We start from the raw sequence: 17,557 nt of genomic DNA on the forward strand, positions 1-17,557 counted from the left end.
TAAAAGAAAATGTGGGCTAAATTTTCCTTTATAATAGAGAAACTTGGAAAACCTTGAATTATGGCTCCAAGTATTGGAGAATAAAAAATGACTGCACATGAGCTGGAGAGAGAGGGAGCAGGAGAGAAAATCTGAACACAACTCTGTACTGAGTGTACAGCCAAAATGGGGCTCGAACTCAGGGCAGTGAGATTATGACCTGCGCTGAAACCAAGAATCAGCTGCTTAACCAACTGCACCACCCAGGAACCCCTATACAGAATAGTTTTAGTGCACTAGTTTATTGTAACAAAGAGGAGGACTGTGAAAATTCACCCACGAAAATGGATGTACATAGTACATATGCACACACTATACCTGTGAGCTTGTATTTCCAAAAGGAAACAATATAACGTTAAACCAGGATTCTCTTAAAGAGTTCTTTAAGGGAAGGAGAACAGGGTGGAGGAACTAGGGATAGAAGTGAGACTTCCCTGTACCTGGTAATTTTTACTCTGGAGCCACGTGACCATTGTAGATAATTTAAAGAAAAGAAGAAATCATCAAAATCAAAAATACATGAAAACAAGTGAACATAAATGTATTTCAAGATGGTGGCATACATGCACATAAAGAAAGGAATTATTAAGCCACTTTTTTTGTTTTTTGTTTTTAGGGCACTTTTTTTGGACAATACATTTCTACTGGGATGTAGTCTAAGGATTAAAAACAAAATCAGGCTGCATTTAATCTTATTGTTAGTGATATTGTTATTTGAAACAATTATATGCATATTGTATGCATACTGCAGGATAAAGCAAATAAGTAATTGTTTTTTTTAACTAATTGTGTTAATAATATTAGAAACCAAGATTTTCACTGTAAAAGACATTAGGTGATAATACTATGATCTTACTTTTGAATTGGAAATTGTGTGAACTCCTGGTTTCCTTTTTCTAAAATAATACAGAGCTCCTCTGCCCATGCTAGTAACAACCCAATAACAAAAAATACCCCTGTTCATAGAAAAATTCCAGCTAATAAATGCAGAAGGAATGGCAAAATTACCATTTTACATCCTTAATTAAAATAATGAAGCTCTGTACCATTCCTTTCCACACCCAGGCTGCTCTAGCATTATCTTTAAATGCCATTTCCCACTCAAAGGAGCCAGGGATCCTTGGAAAAATGGCTTATCGTATAGGTTTAGGGCAGCACATATATAAGGTGGCTGATTGAAGACTACTGAGGTGTGATATCTAAAGGAACTCTCCATATTTGAAAGTGAGACAAAAGCACCAAGGAATAAATACAGCAGTTGATGGAAACCAGAAGCTATTAAAGAACCAACCTGCTCTTCTGAAAACCAAGTTTTAAAAACTATTCATCTTGGGGCGCCTGGGTGGCTCAGACGGTTAAGCGTCCAACTCTTGATCTGAGCTCAGGTTTTGATCTCAGGGTCATGAGCCCCATGTTGGGCTCCCTGCTGGGTATGGAGTCTACAAGAAAGAAAGAAGGGGGGATCCTTGGGTGGCACAGCGGTTTGGCGCCTGCCTTTGGCCCAGGGCGCGATCCTGGAGATCCGGGATCGAATCCCACGTCAGGCTCCCGGTGCATGGAGCCTGCTTCTCCCTCTGCCTGTGTCTCTGCCTCTCTCTCTCTCACCGTGTGCCTATCACGAATAAATAAAAATTAAAAAAAAAAAGAAAGAAGGGAGGGAGGGAGGAGAGAGAAAGAGAAAGACCTTAAAAATGATTCATCTTAAAAAAAAAAAAAAAGATTCATCTTGTGTCTTCTGTACACATTGTATTATTGTATAGTAACCAACTAGTTGGTGAGGAAAAGCTCCTTATGCAAGAATTCCAGGGCAGCCTGGGTGGCTCAGCGGTTTAGCAGCGCCTTCAGCCCAGGGCATGATCCTGGAGACCTGGGATCGAGTCCCACATCAGGTTCCCTGTATGGAGCCTTCGTCTCCCTCTGCCTGTGTCTCTGCCTCTGTCTGTCTGTCTGTCTCTCTCTCTCTGTCTCTCATGAATAAATAAATTCTTTTAAAAAAAAAGAATTCCAACTAATCAGTGAATTATGCCTTATGTAATGATCACCAGTGGATACTATAATCAGCTGAAAGACTTAGGGAGCTTTATAATGAATGAGCTGACAAAGCTTGAATCTATTGATGTTGCTTGAAATCGAAAAGCTGAACACTGCATCCTCATGTTGGGGTGTATTAGGAAGTACATAGCACCACCTAGGATGTACTCTCACCAAAGCAGGTGAACCTAAATCTAACTACTGTTTCATAAGAACTGGACCAAGTAAAATGACAGTAGGAGGAAACAAGCCGCCAAATTTAGAATGTGGGATATTCTGTTAGACAAATAACCCAATTTTGTCGTTTTAAAATGGCATTTGAAAAAAGTATGGTGGAGACTTCTGGTTTTGACCAAAATGGAAGAGTTTCCTCTAGTGTCTTGAATCTTCCCTCTCATTTACAACACCCCTCCCTCCCGCCCCATCAGGGTTCCTGCCCTGTTCAGTCCTAGGTCTTGTTTTCCTCAGGGAGGGAGGGCTCTTTCCTTGGGGGTTGTAGTGGATGTTTCAGATCCTCAGGGGAGTGGGCTGCCCTAAATCATCTGATCTTCCTTCACCTGTTCGTGGATTCCTGTGGGTTATGTTGTGTTGGCTCATCTATGAAGTGGAGCCTGAGAAATCTCTGGTTGTACCTCAACATCACCTGCTGAGGCCTTTGTTCGGTGGGCAGTCTCTCTCGGGGGTGTGGGAGGTATTCTGTGGTGGTTTCTGGGTTCCCTGGCTCCAGGGACTCAGAACCCCTCTTCTCTTCTCTTTACAGCCTCAGCACAGCTGCTGGCCTACACCCCTTTAGAATATCACTACTACTGGTGGTCTGACCTGCCTATCCCTAGTCTGAGGTTTGTGGGAGACCCACCTGCCTTTGCTAAACTTGGTCTGGGCCTTTTCATGAGGCAATTCAGTAATATTTAAAAATTACCCTGCTCCCACTGTCCTGTCCCAGTGAAAGTCCCCTTCCCACAGGTTTTCCTTCCATCTTTCCACTGAGTGACTTCCATCAAGGCTGCATGACCTGTTGGCCGGCTGCAATAGTCAGTTCTCAGTGCTCAGTATGCTTGACCTAAGACATCCTATATCCCACCCTGCTCTTCCTGCATCTTTCCCCTGTCATAAAGTGGTAATTTTACTCTCTGAGCTGCACAGCCAAAACAATCTTGAATAAGAACTAAGAACTAAGTTGGAACTCTCAGATTTCCTGATTTAGTAACTTACTACAAAGCTACAGTAATCAAAGCAGTGTGGTATTGGCATAAAGACAGACCAATGAAATAGAGAGCCCAGAAATAAACCCTCATATGTATGGTCAAATGATTTTTGACAAGGACACCAAGACCGTTTAGTGGGGAAAGGACAGTCTTTTCCACAAATGGTTCTGGGAAAAATGGATATCCACATGACAAAAAATGAAAATGGGCCCTTACCTTACACCATACACAAAAATTAACTCAAAATGGATCAGAGACCTAAACATAAGAGCTAAAACTATAACTTTTAGAACAAAACATAGGGAGAAAACTTCATAACATTGGATTTGGCAGTGTTTCTTGGATATAACAGCTATCCCACAAGTAATTTAAAAAACAGGTAAACTGGACTACATCAAAATTAAAAATTTCTGTACATCAAAGGACATAATCAAGAGAATGAATAGGCAACCCACAGAATGGGAGAAAATAATTGCAAATCGTGTCTCTGATAAGGGGTTAATAGCCAGAATATTAAAGAACCAAAAACTTAACAGGTTAACAACCCATATAAAAAAAAACAAAGGACACAAAGAGACATTTCTCCAAAGATACACGAATGGCCAATTGGCACATGAAAAGATGCTCCACATCACTAATCACTAGGGAAATGAAAATCAAAACTACAGTGAGATAGCACTCATGCCCATTAGGATGGTTACTATATATTAAAAAAAAAAACAAAAAAAAAAAACAACCAGGAAATAAAAAATAGACTCTTGGGATGCCTGGGTGGCTCAGCTCAGTTGAGCATCTGTCTTTGGCTCAGAGCATGATCCCAGGGTTCTGGAATCGAGTCCCGAGTCAGGCTCCCTCTTGGGAGCCTGCTTCTCCCTCTGCCTGTGTCTCTGTCTCTCTTTCATGTCTTTCATGAATAAATAAAATATTTAAAAAAGAAATAGACTCTTAACTCCAGAGAACACACTGATGGTTACCAGAGGGAAGAGAGGGGGAAACAAGTGATGGGAATTAAGGAGAGCACCTGTGATGAACACCAGGTTTTGTATGGAAGTATTGAATCACTAAATTGTACTCCTGAAACTAATATTACACTCTACATTAACTAACTGGAATTTAAATGAAAACTTTAAAAAAATGAAACAATAAATGTTGGCAAGGATATAGAGAAATTTGAGCCCTTGCATGCTGCTGCTGGGAATTTAAAATGGTACTACAACTATGGAAAGAAGTATGGAGGTTCCTAAAAAAAAAAGAAAGTAGAATTACCACATGACTTAGCATTCCACTTCTCAGTATACCCAAAGGAATGAAAACAGAATCTCAAAGAAATATTTGTACACCCATGTGTACAAAAATAATGTTGATAGCATTATTCACAGTAGCTGAAACATGGAAGCAACCCAGGTGTCCACTGACAGATGAATGGATAAGCAAAATGTGATGTGTGCATACAATAGAATATCATTAGCCTTAAAAAGGAAGAAGATTCTGCAATACACTGTAACATTGATGAACCTTGAAAGACGTATGCTAAGTGAAATAAGCCAGTTACAGAAAGACAAATAACAAATGGCTCCACTAACATGTGGTACTCAGCATAGTCAAAATCATAAAAGACCGAAAATAGAACGGTTTTTGTTCCCAGGGGACTTCCTGGGTGGCTCAGTCAGCTGAACGTTACTTGTTAATCATAAATTGATTGATTGATTGATTGATTGATTGATTAATAAGAAGACCTGGCACCTAAACATTTATGCTTCTAATAAGAAAACTCCAAAATAATGCGAAATGAAAACTAACAGCGTGCTGCAGAGAGAAGTAGGCAGCCCCATAGTTACAGTGCAAGATTTCAGTACCCCACTCTCAACAATTAAAAGAATAGACAGAAAATCAGTGAGTATGTAAAAGCTTCAAACCAACGTAATTAACTTGACCTGATTGATATTTAAAGAAAACTCTAATCTCTTAATGTGTACTCTAAACCATAAAATAGATCTCAATGGATTTTATGGGATTTGAGTCTTACAAAATATGTTCTCTGACCACTTGGAATTAAATCAGAAATAGGGACTCCTGGATGGCTCAGTCAGTTGAGGGTCTGCCTTTGGCTCAGGTCATGATCCCAGAGTCTTGGGATCAAGCCCCAAAGTCCAGCTCCCCTTCCAGCAAGGAGTCAGCTTCTCCCTCTCCCTCAGCACCTCCCCCTGCTCATGCTCTCCCTCTCTCTGAAATAATTTTTTTTAAAAAAAATCAGAAATCAATAACAAAAATCTTTGGAAAACTCAAATATTTAGAAACTAACTTTTAAATAAGCCATCAGATAAAGATAAAAGGGAAATAAGAGACTCATTTGAACTGAATGAAAATGAAAACACAATATCAAAATTTTCAAAATTCCACTAAAGTAGTGCCTGTATTAGAAAAGACAAAAGTTCTGAAATTAATACTCAGTTTATGCCTTAAGAAACTGGGGAAGAAGAGCAAATTAAATCCAGAGTACACAGAAGAAAGGAAAATGAACTAGAAAAAAGAAAAACAGTGGTTCTAAGAGAAAATTAATAAAATTGAAAAGCATCTGACCAAACTGATTAGGAGGAAGAGAGAAGGCACAAATTAACAATATCAAAAATGAAAGCAATGATGTGACTACCGATTATAAGGATAATGAGTGAATATTATGAACAATTCTTTGGCACCTAATATGAAATGGACAAACTCCATAAAAGACCCTTAATGTTCAGAGTACATTCAAGAAGAAAAGGTAAACAGCCATTATCTCCCAGGAAAATTGTATTTGTAGTGTAAAACCTTCCGCCAAAAAAGAAAACTCAAGGCAGATGATTTCTTTTGAGTTCTATCAAACATTTAAGGGAGAATCTACAAACTCCAGAAAATTGAAAAGGCAAGAATACCTCCCATTTTGTCCTATAAAGCCAGCAACATCCCTGATACCAAAACTAGACAAAAAATATTACAAAACAGAAAACTACAGACCAGAATCCCTCTTGAACAAAACTGTAAAAACTCTAAAGAAAATTTTAGCAAATCATACCCAACAATATATAAGAAGGATATTTCATCATGACCAGGGGGTGTTGATCCCAGGAATGCAAGGCTGTTTTAACACTGAGAAATTAATGTAATTTTATCATATTAGCAGACCAAAAAAGGAAAATCATATGTCTCAGTAGATGGAGGGAAAAACACTTCCTAAAATCCAACATCTCTTCCTGATTTTAAAATTTTTTGCAGGGGATCCCTGGGTGGCTCAGCAGTTTAGCATCTGCCTGCAGCCCAGGGCATGATCCTGGGGTCTCGGGATCGAGTCCCGCATCGGGCTCCCTGCATGGAGCCTGCTTCTCCCTCTGCCTGTGTCTTTGCCTCTCTCTCTCCTTCTCTCTCTCTCATGAATAAATAAATAAAAGTCTTTAAAAAAAAAACTTTTTGCAAACTAGGCATAAAAGATAACTTCCTTAAACTGATGAGGGGCCTCAGTAGAAAGCTAACAGCCATACCATCATACCAAATGGTGAAAGATTAAATGCTTCTTTTTAATATTAGGAACAATAGAAGGATCTGTGCTCTGATGACCAAGTTCTAACGAGCACAACAAGGAATAAAGAAAATAAATAGAAGGTACCCATATCAGAAATGAGTAGGGATGCTTGGGGGCTCTGTCAGTTAAGAGTCCCATTCTTGGGATCCCTGGGTGGCGCAGCGGTTTAGCGCCTGCCTTTGGCCCAGGGCGCGATCCTGGAGACCCGGGATCGAGTCCCACGTCGGGCTCCCGGTGCATGGAGCCTGCTTCTCCCTCTGCCTATGTCTCTGCGCCTCTCTCTCTCTCTCTCTCTCTCTCTCTGTGACTATCATAAATAAATAAAAATTAAAAAAAAAAAAGAGTCCCATTCTTGATTTCAGTTCAGGTCATGATCTCTCTCAGTCGTGAGATCCAGTCCCACATTGGGCTTGGAATGGAACCTGCTTGAGATTCTTTCTCTCCCTGTCCCCTGCTCGCTCACATTTGCTTTCTCTTTAAAAAAGAAAAGAATTAAAAAAAAAAAAAAAAGAACAAAAAAAAAATAAAAAGAAAAGAATAAGTAAAGCTGTCTTCATTCACAAAGGATATTAACATCTGTATCAAAAATTTGATGGAGTCTATAAAAAGGCTGCTGGAGCTAATGGGTTTAGCAAGGTGAGAGATATAATAATATACAAAAATAAATTTTATTTCTGTACAAGCAATGAGAATTGAATTTTTAAGTATCATTTCCATTAGCATCAAATGTAAAATAGAATAAATAATAAATAGAAATTATTAGAGATCTGACAAAAAGATTTGTAAGACCTGTACATTGAAAACTATAAAATATTGCTGAGAGAAATTAGATAAGAACTAAATAGATGGAGAGATATACAGTGTTCAAGGGAAGACTCAGTACTATTAAGATATCACTTCTCCCCAAATTGATCTGTGCATTCAGTGCAATCAATCCTAATGTAAACCCTAGATAATTTTTTTTATGGAAATTGACAAGCTTGACCTAAAATTCTTATGGGAACACACTGGATGGATCAAAAACAACCAAAAGGAGGATGGAAAAGAAGAGAAAAAAAGTTGGAAGTGTAATACTATCTGATTTCAGATTTGTTTTTATAAAGCACTACAAGAAATTAATAAGTGTGATATTTGCTTAATGATAGATATATGATATAAAATAGTGTTCAGACACGCCCACACATTTACGGGCAAGTGATTTTTGCCAGATATACAAAGGCAATTTGTGGAGAAAGAGTGCCTTTTCAACAAATAGTGCCAGCACCATTGTATATCATATACCAAAAAACGTGTGTGATCAATACTTCACACCATATACAAAATGACCTCAATATGGACCAGAGGCCTATGTGAAACCTAAAATAACTTCAAGAAAGGAAAATGGAAGAAAATCTTGTAACCTTGGGATAGGCAAAAATTACTTAGATATGACACCAGAGTACAGTCCACAAGTGAAAAATTGATAAATTGACCATCAAAATTAAAAACTAATGCCACAGAAGGAGAGAAACAGTATGCAAAAAGAATTGTATTTCGAAGTGTAACATAGGGCTCATTCTGGTTGAGCTTCTGACTCTTGATTTCAGCTTAAGTCATTATCTGGGGGTCTTGAGATCAAGCCTTCCGTCAGGCTCCCCACTCAGCAGGGAGTCTGCTTCAGATTCTCTCTCCCTCTGACTCTCCCCACTAAAATAAGTGAATATATCTTTAAAAAAATATATGTAACATACTGTCAAGTCAATAATAAGAGAACAAACAAACTCCGTAGAAAAATGGATAAAAGATCCAGATACTTCACCAGAGAAGATCTGCAGATGGCAAACAAGTTCATGAAAAAATGCTCACCGTCCTTAGTCATTAGGGAAATGCAAATTTAAACCACAGGGACATATCACTACACCCCTCTTAGAGTGATTACAGTCAAATGAAAGGAACTGAACAAGTGTTGGTGAGGATGTGGAGGAACTGGGATTTTCATACACTGCTTATGGGAATGTAAAATGGCCCACTCAATGTTGGAAAACACTTGGGCAGTCTCTTAAAAAGTCACACCACAATATTGTCGGTCTTCCCCACTCTGTAAGTATTTACCCCAGAGAAAAGAAGGCACATGTCTTTACAAAGACTTGTACCAATAAATAAGGTGGTTTTCAGCTTTATTCATTGCAGTCAAAAGCTGCATTGCAGTCAAAACAATACAAAAGTTCCATCAACAGGTTAAAAGAGAATACCATAGCATAAGAAAGCAGTGAATTAGTGATACATGCAGCATCATGGATCAATCTTAAGATAATTATGATGAGTGAAAGAAACCATATACAGAATAGTACACAGTGTATCTTTTTTATATAAAACTCTGAAAAATACAAAGTACAGTAGCAGAAAGTAGGCGATGGGTGGAGGGGTAGCACGAAGAAAGGATTAGGAAGAGGCACAAGGAAATTGGGGAGTGATAGATAAATTGTCTTGATGGTAATGATGGTTTTGTGGGCCATGTCCAAATACCAATTGTACACTTTCTACACAGTTTGAGTCCATTCTATTTCCACAGGCTACAGATACATATACAATAGAGGGGACTCTCACAGATCAAGAGAAACTTGAAAGGGAACAGCAACCAAATACTGTGCTTGGACTTTGTATCCTGAGTCAAACAAGCCAACTATATAAAAAGACATTCTGGGGCACCTGGGAGGCTTGGTTGGTTAAATGGCCAACTCTTGATTTCAGCTCAGGCCATGTTCTCAGGGTCCTGAGATCCAGCCCCACTTTAGGCTCCACGCTCAGGAAGGAGTGTGCTTGGGGACTCTGCCCCTCCCCCTGCTCACATGTTTGCTCGCTCGCTCGCTCTCAAATCTTTTTCAGAAAACATTTTGGAGAGAACTAGAGAAATTGCAGTATAATCTGTGTATTTATTAATGTTGATTACTTATTGTTAATTTTGCTAGATGAGACAGTAGCCCCAAACAAAAGCCCCTATCTCTGGGACATAGTGACGATTTTATGGGTGGGTGAAATGCTACCGTGCTTGTGATATGCTTGAAATCCTATAGCACAATAGAGAAGGGGACAGATGAAAACACAGGTAAAATACTGATCATTGAAGTTGGATGATGGATATATAGAAGTTCATCAACTTATTTTCTTTTATGTGTTTTGTTTTTTTTTTTTTTTTAATTTTTTTATTTATTTATGATAGTCACAGAGAGAGAGAGAGAGGCAGAGACACAGGCAGAGGGAGAAGCAGGCTCCATGCACTGGGAGCCCGATGTGGGATTTGATCCCGGGTCTCCAGGATCGCGCCCTGGGCCAAAGGCAGGCGCTAAACCGCTGCGCCACCCAGGGATCCCTCTTTTATGTGTTTTTAAATTCCCCCTAAGCAGCCCGGGTGGCTCAGTGGTTTAAGCGCCACCTTCAGCCCAGGGCCTGATCCTGGAGATCCAGAATCAAGTCCCACGTTGGGCTCCCTTCATTGAGCCTGCTTCTCCCTCTGCCTGTGTCTCTGCCTCTGTGTGTGTGTGTGTGTCTCATGAATAAATAAAATCTTTAAAAAATAATAAAAATAAATTCCCCCTAAAATTTTTATATTGTTATGATTTTTTTTAATCTGCAAGGTATAAAATCCAGGGTCTCCCCTTTTAGCCCCCACCATCACCCTTCAGCCTCACCTCTGCCTCTTGCCACAATTCAAGATTTGCTTGTGTGTCAAGTGGCTACCTGTCCATGTGCCTGTTTGCACCCACTGTCCCATGTAATTATTAATAGGGCCCTCTGTCTCTGAAAACATTGTATTTGCACAATAACATGTATGTTCATTCTAATGACACCGAATAATTTCCCTCATATTCCTGTGCTTTGTACCTCTTTATTAGAATATTCCTTTGTTCACATGTCCCCTCCTCCTGCCCGTTGCTTTTCCTTATCAAATTCCTTCCCACTAGTGTCCCAAAGCTCAGCTCAGCCATCGTTTCCTCAGCCTTCCCTAACAGCCCCACCCACCCACATTAGGCTGCCCCTTGGTGCTGCCATACACCCCTGTGGTCTGTTCCCCAATTCATTTGGCCTTTCAAGATTAAGGGGCACTGTCTTTTCACCTGTGGGTCCTTGGTATATATAGCAAGACTGGCAGTGTCTGCCAGTATCTTGGATAAATCCAGCTTTAGAAAGTCTATGACCTAACTCTTTTGGACAGCCCAACCCTGGAAAGATAAATGCACCTTCCTAAGATCATGGAGGATTGTATTGGCAAAGACAGAAGGAGAGCTTATGACTGCGTCTCTTTTGCCACACTTGGCACCATGATAAGCAGTTTTGGGGGCATTGGAGGTTCCTGTTACTAAGATAGAGCTTATACATCTCATCATCCTTGGAGTAGAATAGGAAAGCTGTTAGTACATTGGCAGTAGCTCAGACATGTACAAGAAGACTTCAGTAATACTGTAGTATTTCAAAAGTTTATTAAATACAGGAATGCAGTAGTGGTTATGACACCTGAATTTTTCACTACATGCACTTTTTAATTATTCAACCAGAATAATTCAATTCAGAATGCTGAATCTATGGGAAAACTGCCAGGTTTTCTAATATTTTTAATTGCTTTTTTAGAATCCTTTCATGATATGACATGAGAATGTTGTAGGATAACAGGGGCTTCATACATTTAATTATTTTAAAGTAAAGGACATCAGAGATTTTGCATTAATGTCTGTTTTTCTTTATAATTGTCATAGCGTCGTCTTGGAGATGCTGCCAAGAAAGCCATCAGCAAATTGACCACCAGAACAGTAAAAAAGGGTGATAAGGTATGGTAGTGAAATAACTTTAACCCTATAAAAATAATTAAGTAGTTTTGTTTTTTATTTGGTGGGAGAGAGCACAACCTAATCATTTGTGTCTCATTTGTTTGGTGACTCTTTTTCTCCAGGTATATGATCTAAATGCTTCATTTTAAACTAGCCTCCCTCTGAGCTCTTACCCTTAGCTCACCTCATTTGGAGGCCCTCCATACAGTGTCTGACTTTCCTGGACTCCCAGTGCCCCTGCCATTATTAGATGCACTCGTCTACTTACAGCTCCCCTAGCCATGGTGTTCCACAGAGCTTTCTACCACTGCAGCCAAGGATGCCTTCGAGAAGAACACTGATGGGTCGGTTGGTGCACTCGGAGGCCAGGAATGTACGTTCACTCCCTGTGTTTCTTGAGAAACATGGCCACATCTCCTTCATGTTTTAATCTGTCACCAGCTCACCAGAGAGCTGGAGACCTGCATCTCGAGGGAGTGTCATTTGCAAGGTGCTTTCTGTATAGTGGGCCAGACAGTTTGAGGGCAGCGCCTCGTGTGTCACGGCTGGACCCTCGGCTTGGGGGGACCAAGTGAGAAACCCGGTGACCAGTGACCACACCAGAGCTCCCCAGTTGGGTCTCACGTTACTTGGAGCCCACTTCTGGTCCATGAGGACAAAGCAACTTGATATGAGACCCAACATTCGATAGATTCAGTTATCTAGAAAAGTTACACCTCTAAAGGTATAAAACCAAAACTGTTTTCTGCCCCACACCCAGTTCTAGCATTTTGACTAGCAGCTCTAAGAGGATAATTTCAGACAATCCTTCATCCTCCTTAGTTTCGCCACTTTCTTGACTTCACCCATTTTTGTTCCCACCACCTTGACACCATCACATCAGGGTTTTTTTGACACAGCTCTGGAAGGTGGAGGCATTTTCAGCGAACTTCAGTGTATACTAAGGAAAGAAAAAAGTAAAAACATTTGCAGAAATAAAAGCAGCATCAAAACAGCTGCCCCTGGAAAAAAAAAAAAAAAAAACAGCTGCCCCTTAACTCCAGAGGAGAGGTCACCACCCTCTTGGCCTGGCAGCCTTCAGCTACCACATTAATTGAAATTCCCCAGAGCTGGTGTAACCTGCCCATCCTACTTTGTCCTTCAGGCTAACACCAGACCATCTTTTCTTGATCATACCAACACCTCTTCCTAGTTTGTACCTACCAAGAGTTGTCCCGCTGAGTTTCAGTACAGTGGCCTTGACATAGCAAATAGTCACACCTTCCTGGCTTAGGTTCCCGGCAGTGCTCTATTTTATGACAACTCAGGGGCATCCCTTCCCAGCATAGACGAGAATGGAAGCCAGTTAGTCTAGATGACCAAATACCTGGCTGACTCTTCCTGACCCTTGACAAAGACCCACTATTGGGTTGGACCATGACTGTTCTCTACCCCAAACCTGTGACTAGCTCCCATCCTTGGGACTTGGTCTCTTGGGGGCTCACCATCTTTTCTGCCTATACTTAGATATTGTCAGACGACCACCCACACTATGGAGGGTGTGCAGTGAAACCCACTAAACCAGAATAGTAATGATGCAGTGGTGGGAGGGAGATGAGGATGTCCGCAGTGATGGTGGATTTGAATCTTAGGGAAAAAAAAGCATTCTGACTCCTCAGACATTTCACAAATAGACTTAGTTTGTTGCAACATAGTTTAAAAACAAGATAGAAAAAAAAAGAGATAGAATGGTTTTGATATCATTTGGATCAATACAGCTAAACACATTAAAACTGTTCATAACTTTTCACTTTATAGTCACTTGCTTACCGTAGTTGCCACAGGAGGGTTCTTAGCTGGATTAGCTCCTCCATTTATGTCTATCTTTAATTTTAGAATGTGACTCTTATGCCTGTGCTTTTCCTTGCAGGAAACAGACCCTGACTTTGATCATTGCGCCGTCTGCATTGAGAGCTATAAGCAGAATGATGTTGTCCGGATTCTCCCCTGCAAGTATGTCAGGTTTCTTTGTCTAAAACAGAATGACATTAGTATGGCATGTATGTCTCCCTTTCAGAGTGGGTATTCCACTTGCTTTCGAGAGCCACCTTACGCACAGCTCTCATGGCAGGCAGAGGCCCAACAGCACATTACATATAGTGGAAGTGGCAGCTGGCAGCGAGCCATGCTGCCTCAGCACAGACTGGTTGCAGAGCCTCCTCAGCTTGTAAGAAACACATGGAGAAAATCCTGTGGACACATCGTAACCTAAAACCACTAAGGTCAAGAATTTTCAATTCTGTGACTTATGGGTTTCCAAACGAGCCACTTGTTCCTCTCCCTGTTAAATCTGAGTACATCATGAGGCCTTCTGGTGAAGGCTCAGTGGTGCTCACTTGTCACCAGGAACGGAAACTCCAGGAGTTGGGTTAATCCTTCTGAACCTGTATTATTCAGAGTGGCTGCTGGGTGCTGCGTGCCTGTTCCGGGCCAGGCCCTGTGCTCTGTATGCTTGACAGTTAATAGTGCTTTCCTCCCCTGGTAGGTGCCAGGTCACACAATCCAGAAATGGCAGAGTCAAAGTAAAGATCTGCCTTGAATGTTGGTGCTCCTTACATAGGACCATGAAGCTCCCTCCAGAAAGAAGGTGTATACCTGTATGTGGTGCTCGGAAAAGAGCACATGTTCTTTAGAAGCATGTTGATCGGGAAAATATGAAAGCACCTACTGAGAAGCCTGAACTCAAAGACATTTCCTCCTCTTTCTCCCTCCGTTAAAACACATCCATACCACTCTGCCCATCTAATAACACAGAACATGTGAACAAACAAAATAATTGTCAGTAGTTGTCTCTATGAGGCTAATAGTGCTGTTCTCAAAGTCATGTATTTTGAACCTAGAAAGATCTTTGAGGGTTTTTTTTTTTAACCATAGAAATTAAGAATAATTCCAAATGCTGAAACAGAAAACAGTTTCTAGAAGTCAAGTCAATCTAGTTTACATATAAAGGAAAATCTACAAAACTGTAAGCCATCCTGTAGAAAATTGCTAATTACCAGATTTCCTTCAGCAGCAGTCATTTATGGTTTAAAACATGGAGCTATGGGGATCCCTGGGTGGCTCAGCAGTTTGGCACCTGCCTTTGGCCCAGGGTGTGATCCTGGAGTCCCAGCATCCGAGTCCCACATCGGGCTCCCTGCATGGAGCCTGCTTCTCCCTCTACCTGTGTCTCTGCCTCTCTCTCTCTCTCTCTCTCTCTCTCTCTCTGTATGTGTCTCTCATGAACAAATAAATAAAATCTTTAAAAACAAAAACAAAAAACAAAAAACAAAAAAAAATGGAGCTGAAGGAAATACACATCCAAATACAAACCAGGAAGATCAGGTACATTATAGAGCGTTATCAAAAAAAAAAACGTTATCAACTCTTAGCTGCTATCTAAACATATTTTCACCTGTACAGATTTCCTCTGACCCTAGAATCACCAGGCATAATAAGCCAAGTCTTCCCAAATTCTGTCTTCCTATTTCAGGCCAGGGTCCCCCATCCAGAGGGACCATCTGGACTTGAGAACAAAGGACTCTGAAGCCATTTGTGGTTATTACTGACATGAGAGTGTCTTCCTCAGGGGAGCTTCAGCCAAAAATAGATTACTCTGGAAGCTTGTTCCCCATCCTCCCCACCCCCTGGGCACTGGCTTTTACAGAGTTTGATTCTTAGTTCTCTTTTTTCTTAACTTACTCTAGTGTTTTCCAAACCTGACAGTGTGTCAGAATTAGTGGGGATCGTTCAGAAACACATCCCCAACCCCTCGGGCATGTGGCTTTTAATAGTCACCTAAGCAACACTGACACAGCCTGCCCCCTCCATCAGAGTCCTAGCCTTTCTGTTGGCTGCACCTGCCAACCAAGAACTGGTTCTCACTTTTGTACTTGTGGTCTGCTTCTGAGTATTAGAACTTGGGCAAACTTAGTGGCAGGTCTCTGTGTCGGCAGTTAGGGTGCTACACCCTCAGTGGGTTGTGTTGCATTACTGGGTCCTTGTCTGAGTTAACATGCCATGCCTGTATATCAGAGTTCCCCTTTTGCTTTGGAGCAGGGTGGTATCTGTTAGATGTACTCCTTCAGCCTTAAGTTGTAGCTTTCTCTGAGGTGTATCACACAACCTGCTCAGCAAAACCAGTCACTTCACTGAAATGGTACCGATGGCACTCAGCTATAGTAAAAATTAGTGCGTTGGGCAATATTTTTATGGGACCAGGATCGACAACTTGTCAATAATACCAAGGTTTCTGAGCCTTGGTATTATTGACATTTGGGACCAGATCATTCTTTGTTGGGGCCAGAGGAGGGGGGAGGCTGTCCTGTGCATTGCAGGATAGTTAGCATTATCCCTGAGTCCACCCCCTAAATACAAGTATGCAGCTGAGAACCACTGACCTAGAGGACAGCTTCGCACTTCAGATCTTCCACACGCCTCTGGTTTCCATGGCACTCCTATAGAGTCCTTTCCAATTAATTCTGGCCTCGTACTGCTGCCTATTTTGTTCCCTCTGCCTGGGACACCCTGCCCTTCCTCTTTCGTCTGCAGGTCTTTGGAACCAAGGAGACTGTGACTCCATTCCCTCTCCCTCCTATTTTTTTTTTTTTTTTTAAGATTTATTTAGTAATGAAAGACAGACTGAGAGAGAGAGAGAGAGAGAGAGGCACAGGCAGAGAGAGAAGCAGGCTCCATGCAGGGAGCCTGACGTGGGACTCAATCCCGGGTCTCCAGGATCACGCCCTGGGCCGAAAGCAGCGCTAAACCGCTGAGCCACCAGGGCTGCCCTCCCTCAAGCTCCTGCTGCCAGGCACTGCTGGGGCCTCCTGCCTCCCCTCCCCTAAGCTGGGCCTAGAGTGCTGCTCACAGCCCTTCTCTTTCACTTGTTCATTCTCCCTTAAACACCTCAGCTCATCTGCTTGCTCCTTGCTCTGGCTGGACAGCTTCCCCATCAGCTTCATGGAGAAGGTGTGGCTGTTTGACCCTAAAATTCCCTTTACTACCTGACCACAATATTTCAGGTGTGCCTGCATCCCCACCCAGCCTTGCAGCCTCCCCTCCATCTGTCCCCATGTGCTCCTCCCACCTCAGCCTCTACATGCCAACTCCTTCCCTCCTCCCGGACCTCCCTCTGTTAGCATGTGCCCCTACCAGTTTGTGTTGCTTCTGCAGCTCTGTTGCTGCATCACATTCAAGCACCTTCTGTGCCAGCTTCATAAGCCCTCTCTGACTACCACCCTCGGCTCCTCCCTACACAGCCAGACTTTGGGAAGGAGCTATGCTCACCATCCTTCTTTCTCTGAGGAAGGGACCAAGGAAAGCCCCAGTGCCTTTGTTTCTCTCTGTCCTTAATTTTAACAAGCCTATCTGGAGACTGAACTAAGACTTTTTATCTGTAGACAGCAGAGCTCTCCTGGATTGCTGGCTTTTTGTTGCATGACCTTTACTTTGCCTCTTCTGTCACATTAATTTACTTTGGACAGATGGCACTTGGCATTGCTCTGGGGCCTCCTACATGTGTCATTTGATTACAGCTGATCATCCTTGGATGTCAGCCAGTGCATCTTAGAAACTATCACCTTATTTAGACTTCTTATTTAAAGGTCAGCCACAAAATTTTTTAGTAGTTAAGAATACTTTTCAGAAGTAGAGTGCCACTGCTCAGATAAACTATGTCCAGGATGCCATTTGGGGAGCCCAGGAGGGCTCCATCCTCTGGCTGCTGCCGGGCTGGCCAGGGAAAGACTTCTGTCTCTGACCTTTAAGGATCCTAGGTACTTGTATTTGCGCCAGGTTCTTGCACAACACCAAGAGGCTTCAGGGCTGTGAAAACCACTCACCTTCAGTGTGGCCCCCTCACCCCACCCCGGCCATTGCTCTGCTCTATTTTGTGACTGGTGCAGGGG

The 17,557-nt window shown here is 41.8% G+C and overlaps 1 protein-coding gene across 3 annotated transcripts in view; it reads left to right on the forward strand.

The window, feature by feature from the left end:
* Positions 1-17,557, forward strand: part of RNF130 (ring finger protein 130) — a 136,841-nt gene that overhangs the window by 74,710 nt on the left and 44,574 nt on the right. For all 3 annotated transcript variants that reach the window (XM_072840457.1, XM_072840456.1, XM_072840458.1), the window contains exons 4-5: positions 11,562-11,633; positions 13,543-13,625. In XM_072840457.1, the coding sequence (XP_072696558.1) occupies positions 11,562-11,633; positions 13,543-13,625 (155 nt within the window). The remainder of the gene's footprint in view (positions 1-11,561; positions 11,634-13,542; positions 13,626-17,557) is intronic.

The sequence above is a fragment of the Canis lupus genome, chromosome 10, assembly GCF_048164855.1.
Source record: "Canis lupus baileyi chromosome 10, mCanLup2.hap1, whole genome shotgun sequence".
NCBI lineage: Eukaryota > Metazoa > Chordata > Mammalia > Carnivora > Canidae > Canis > Canis lupus.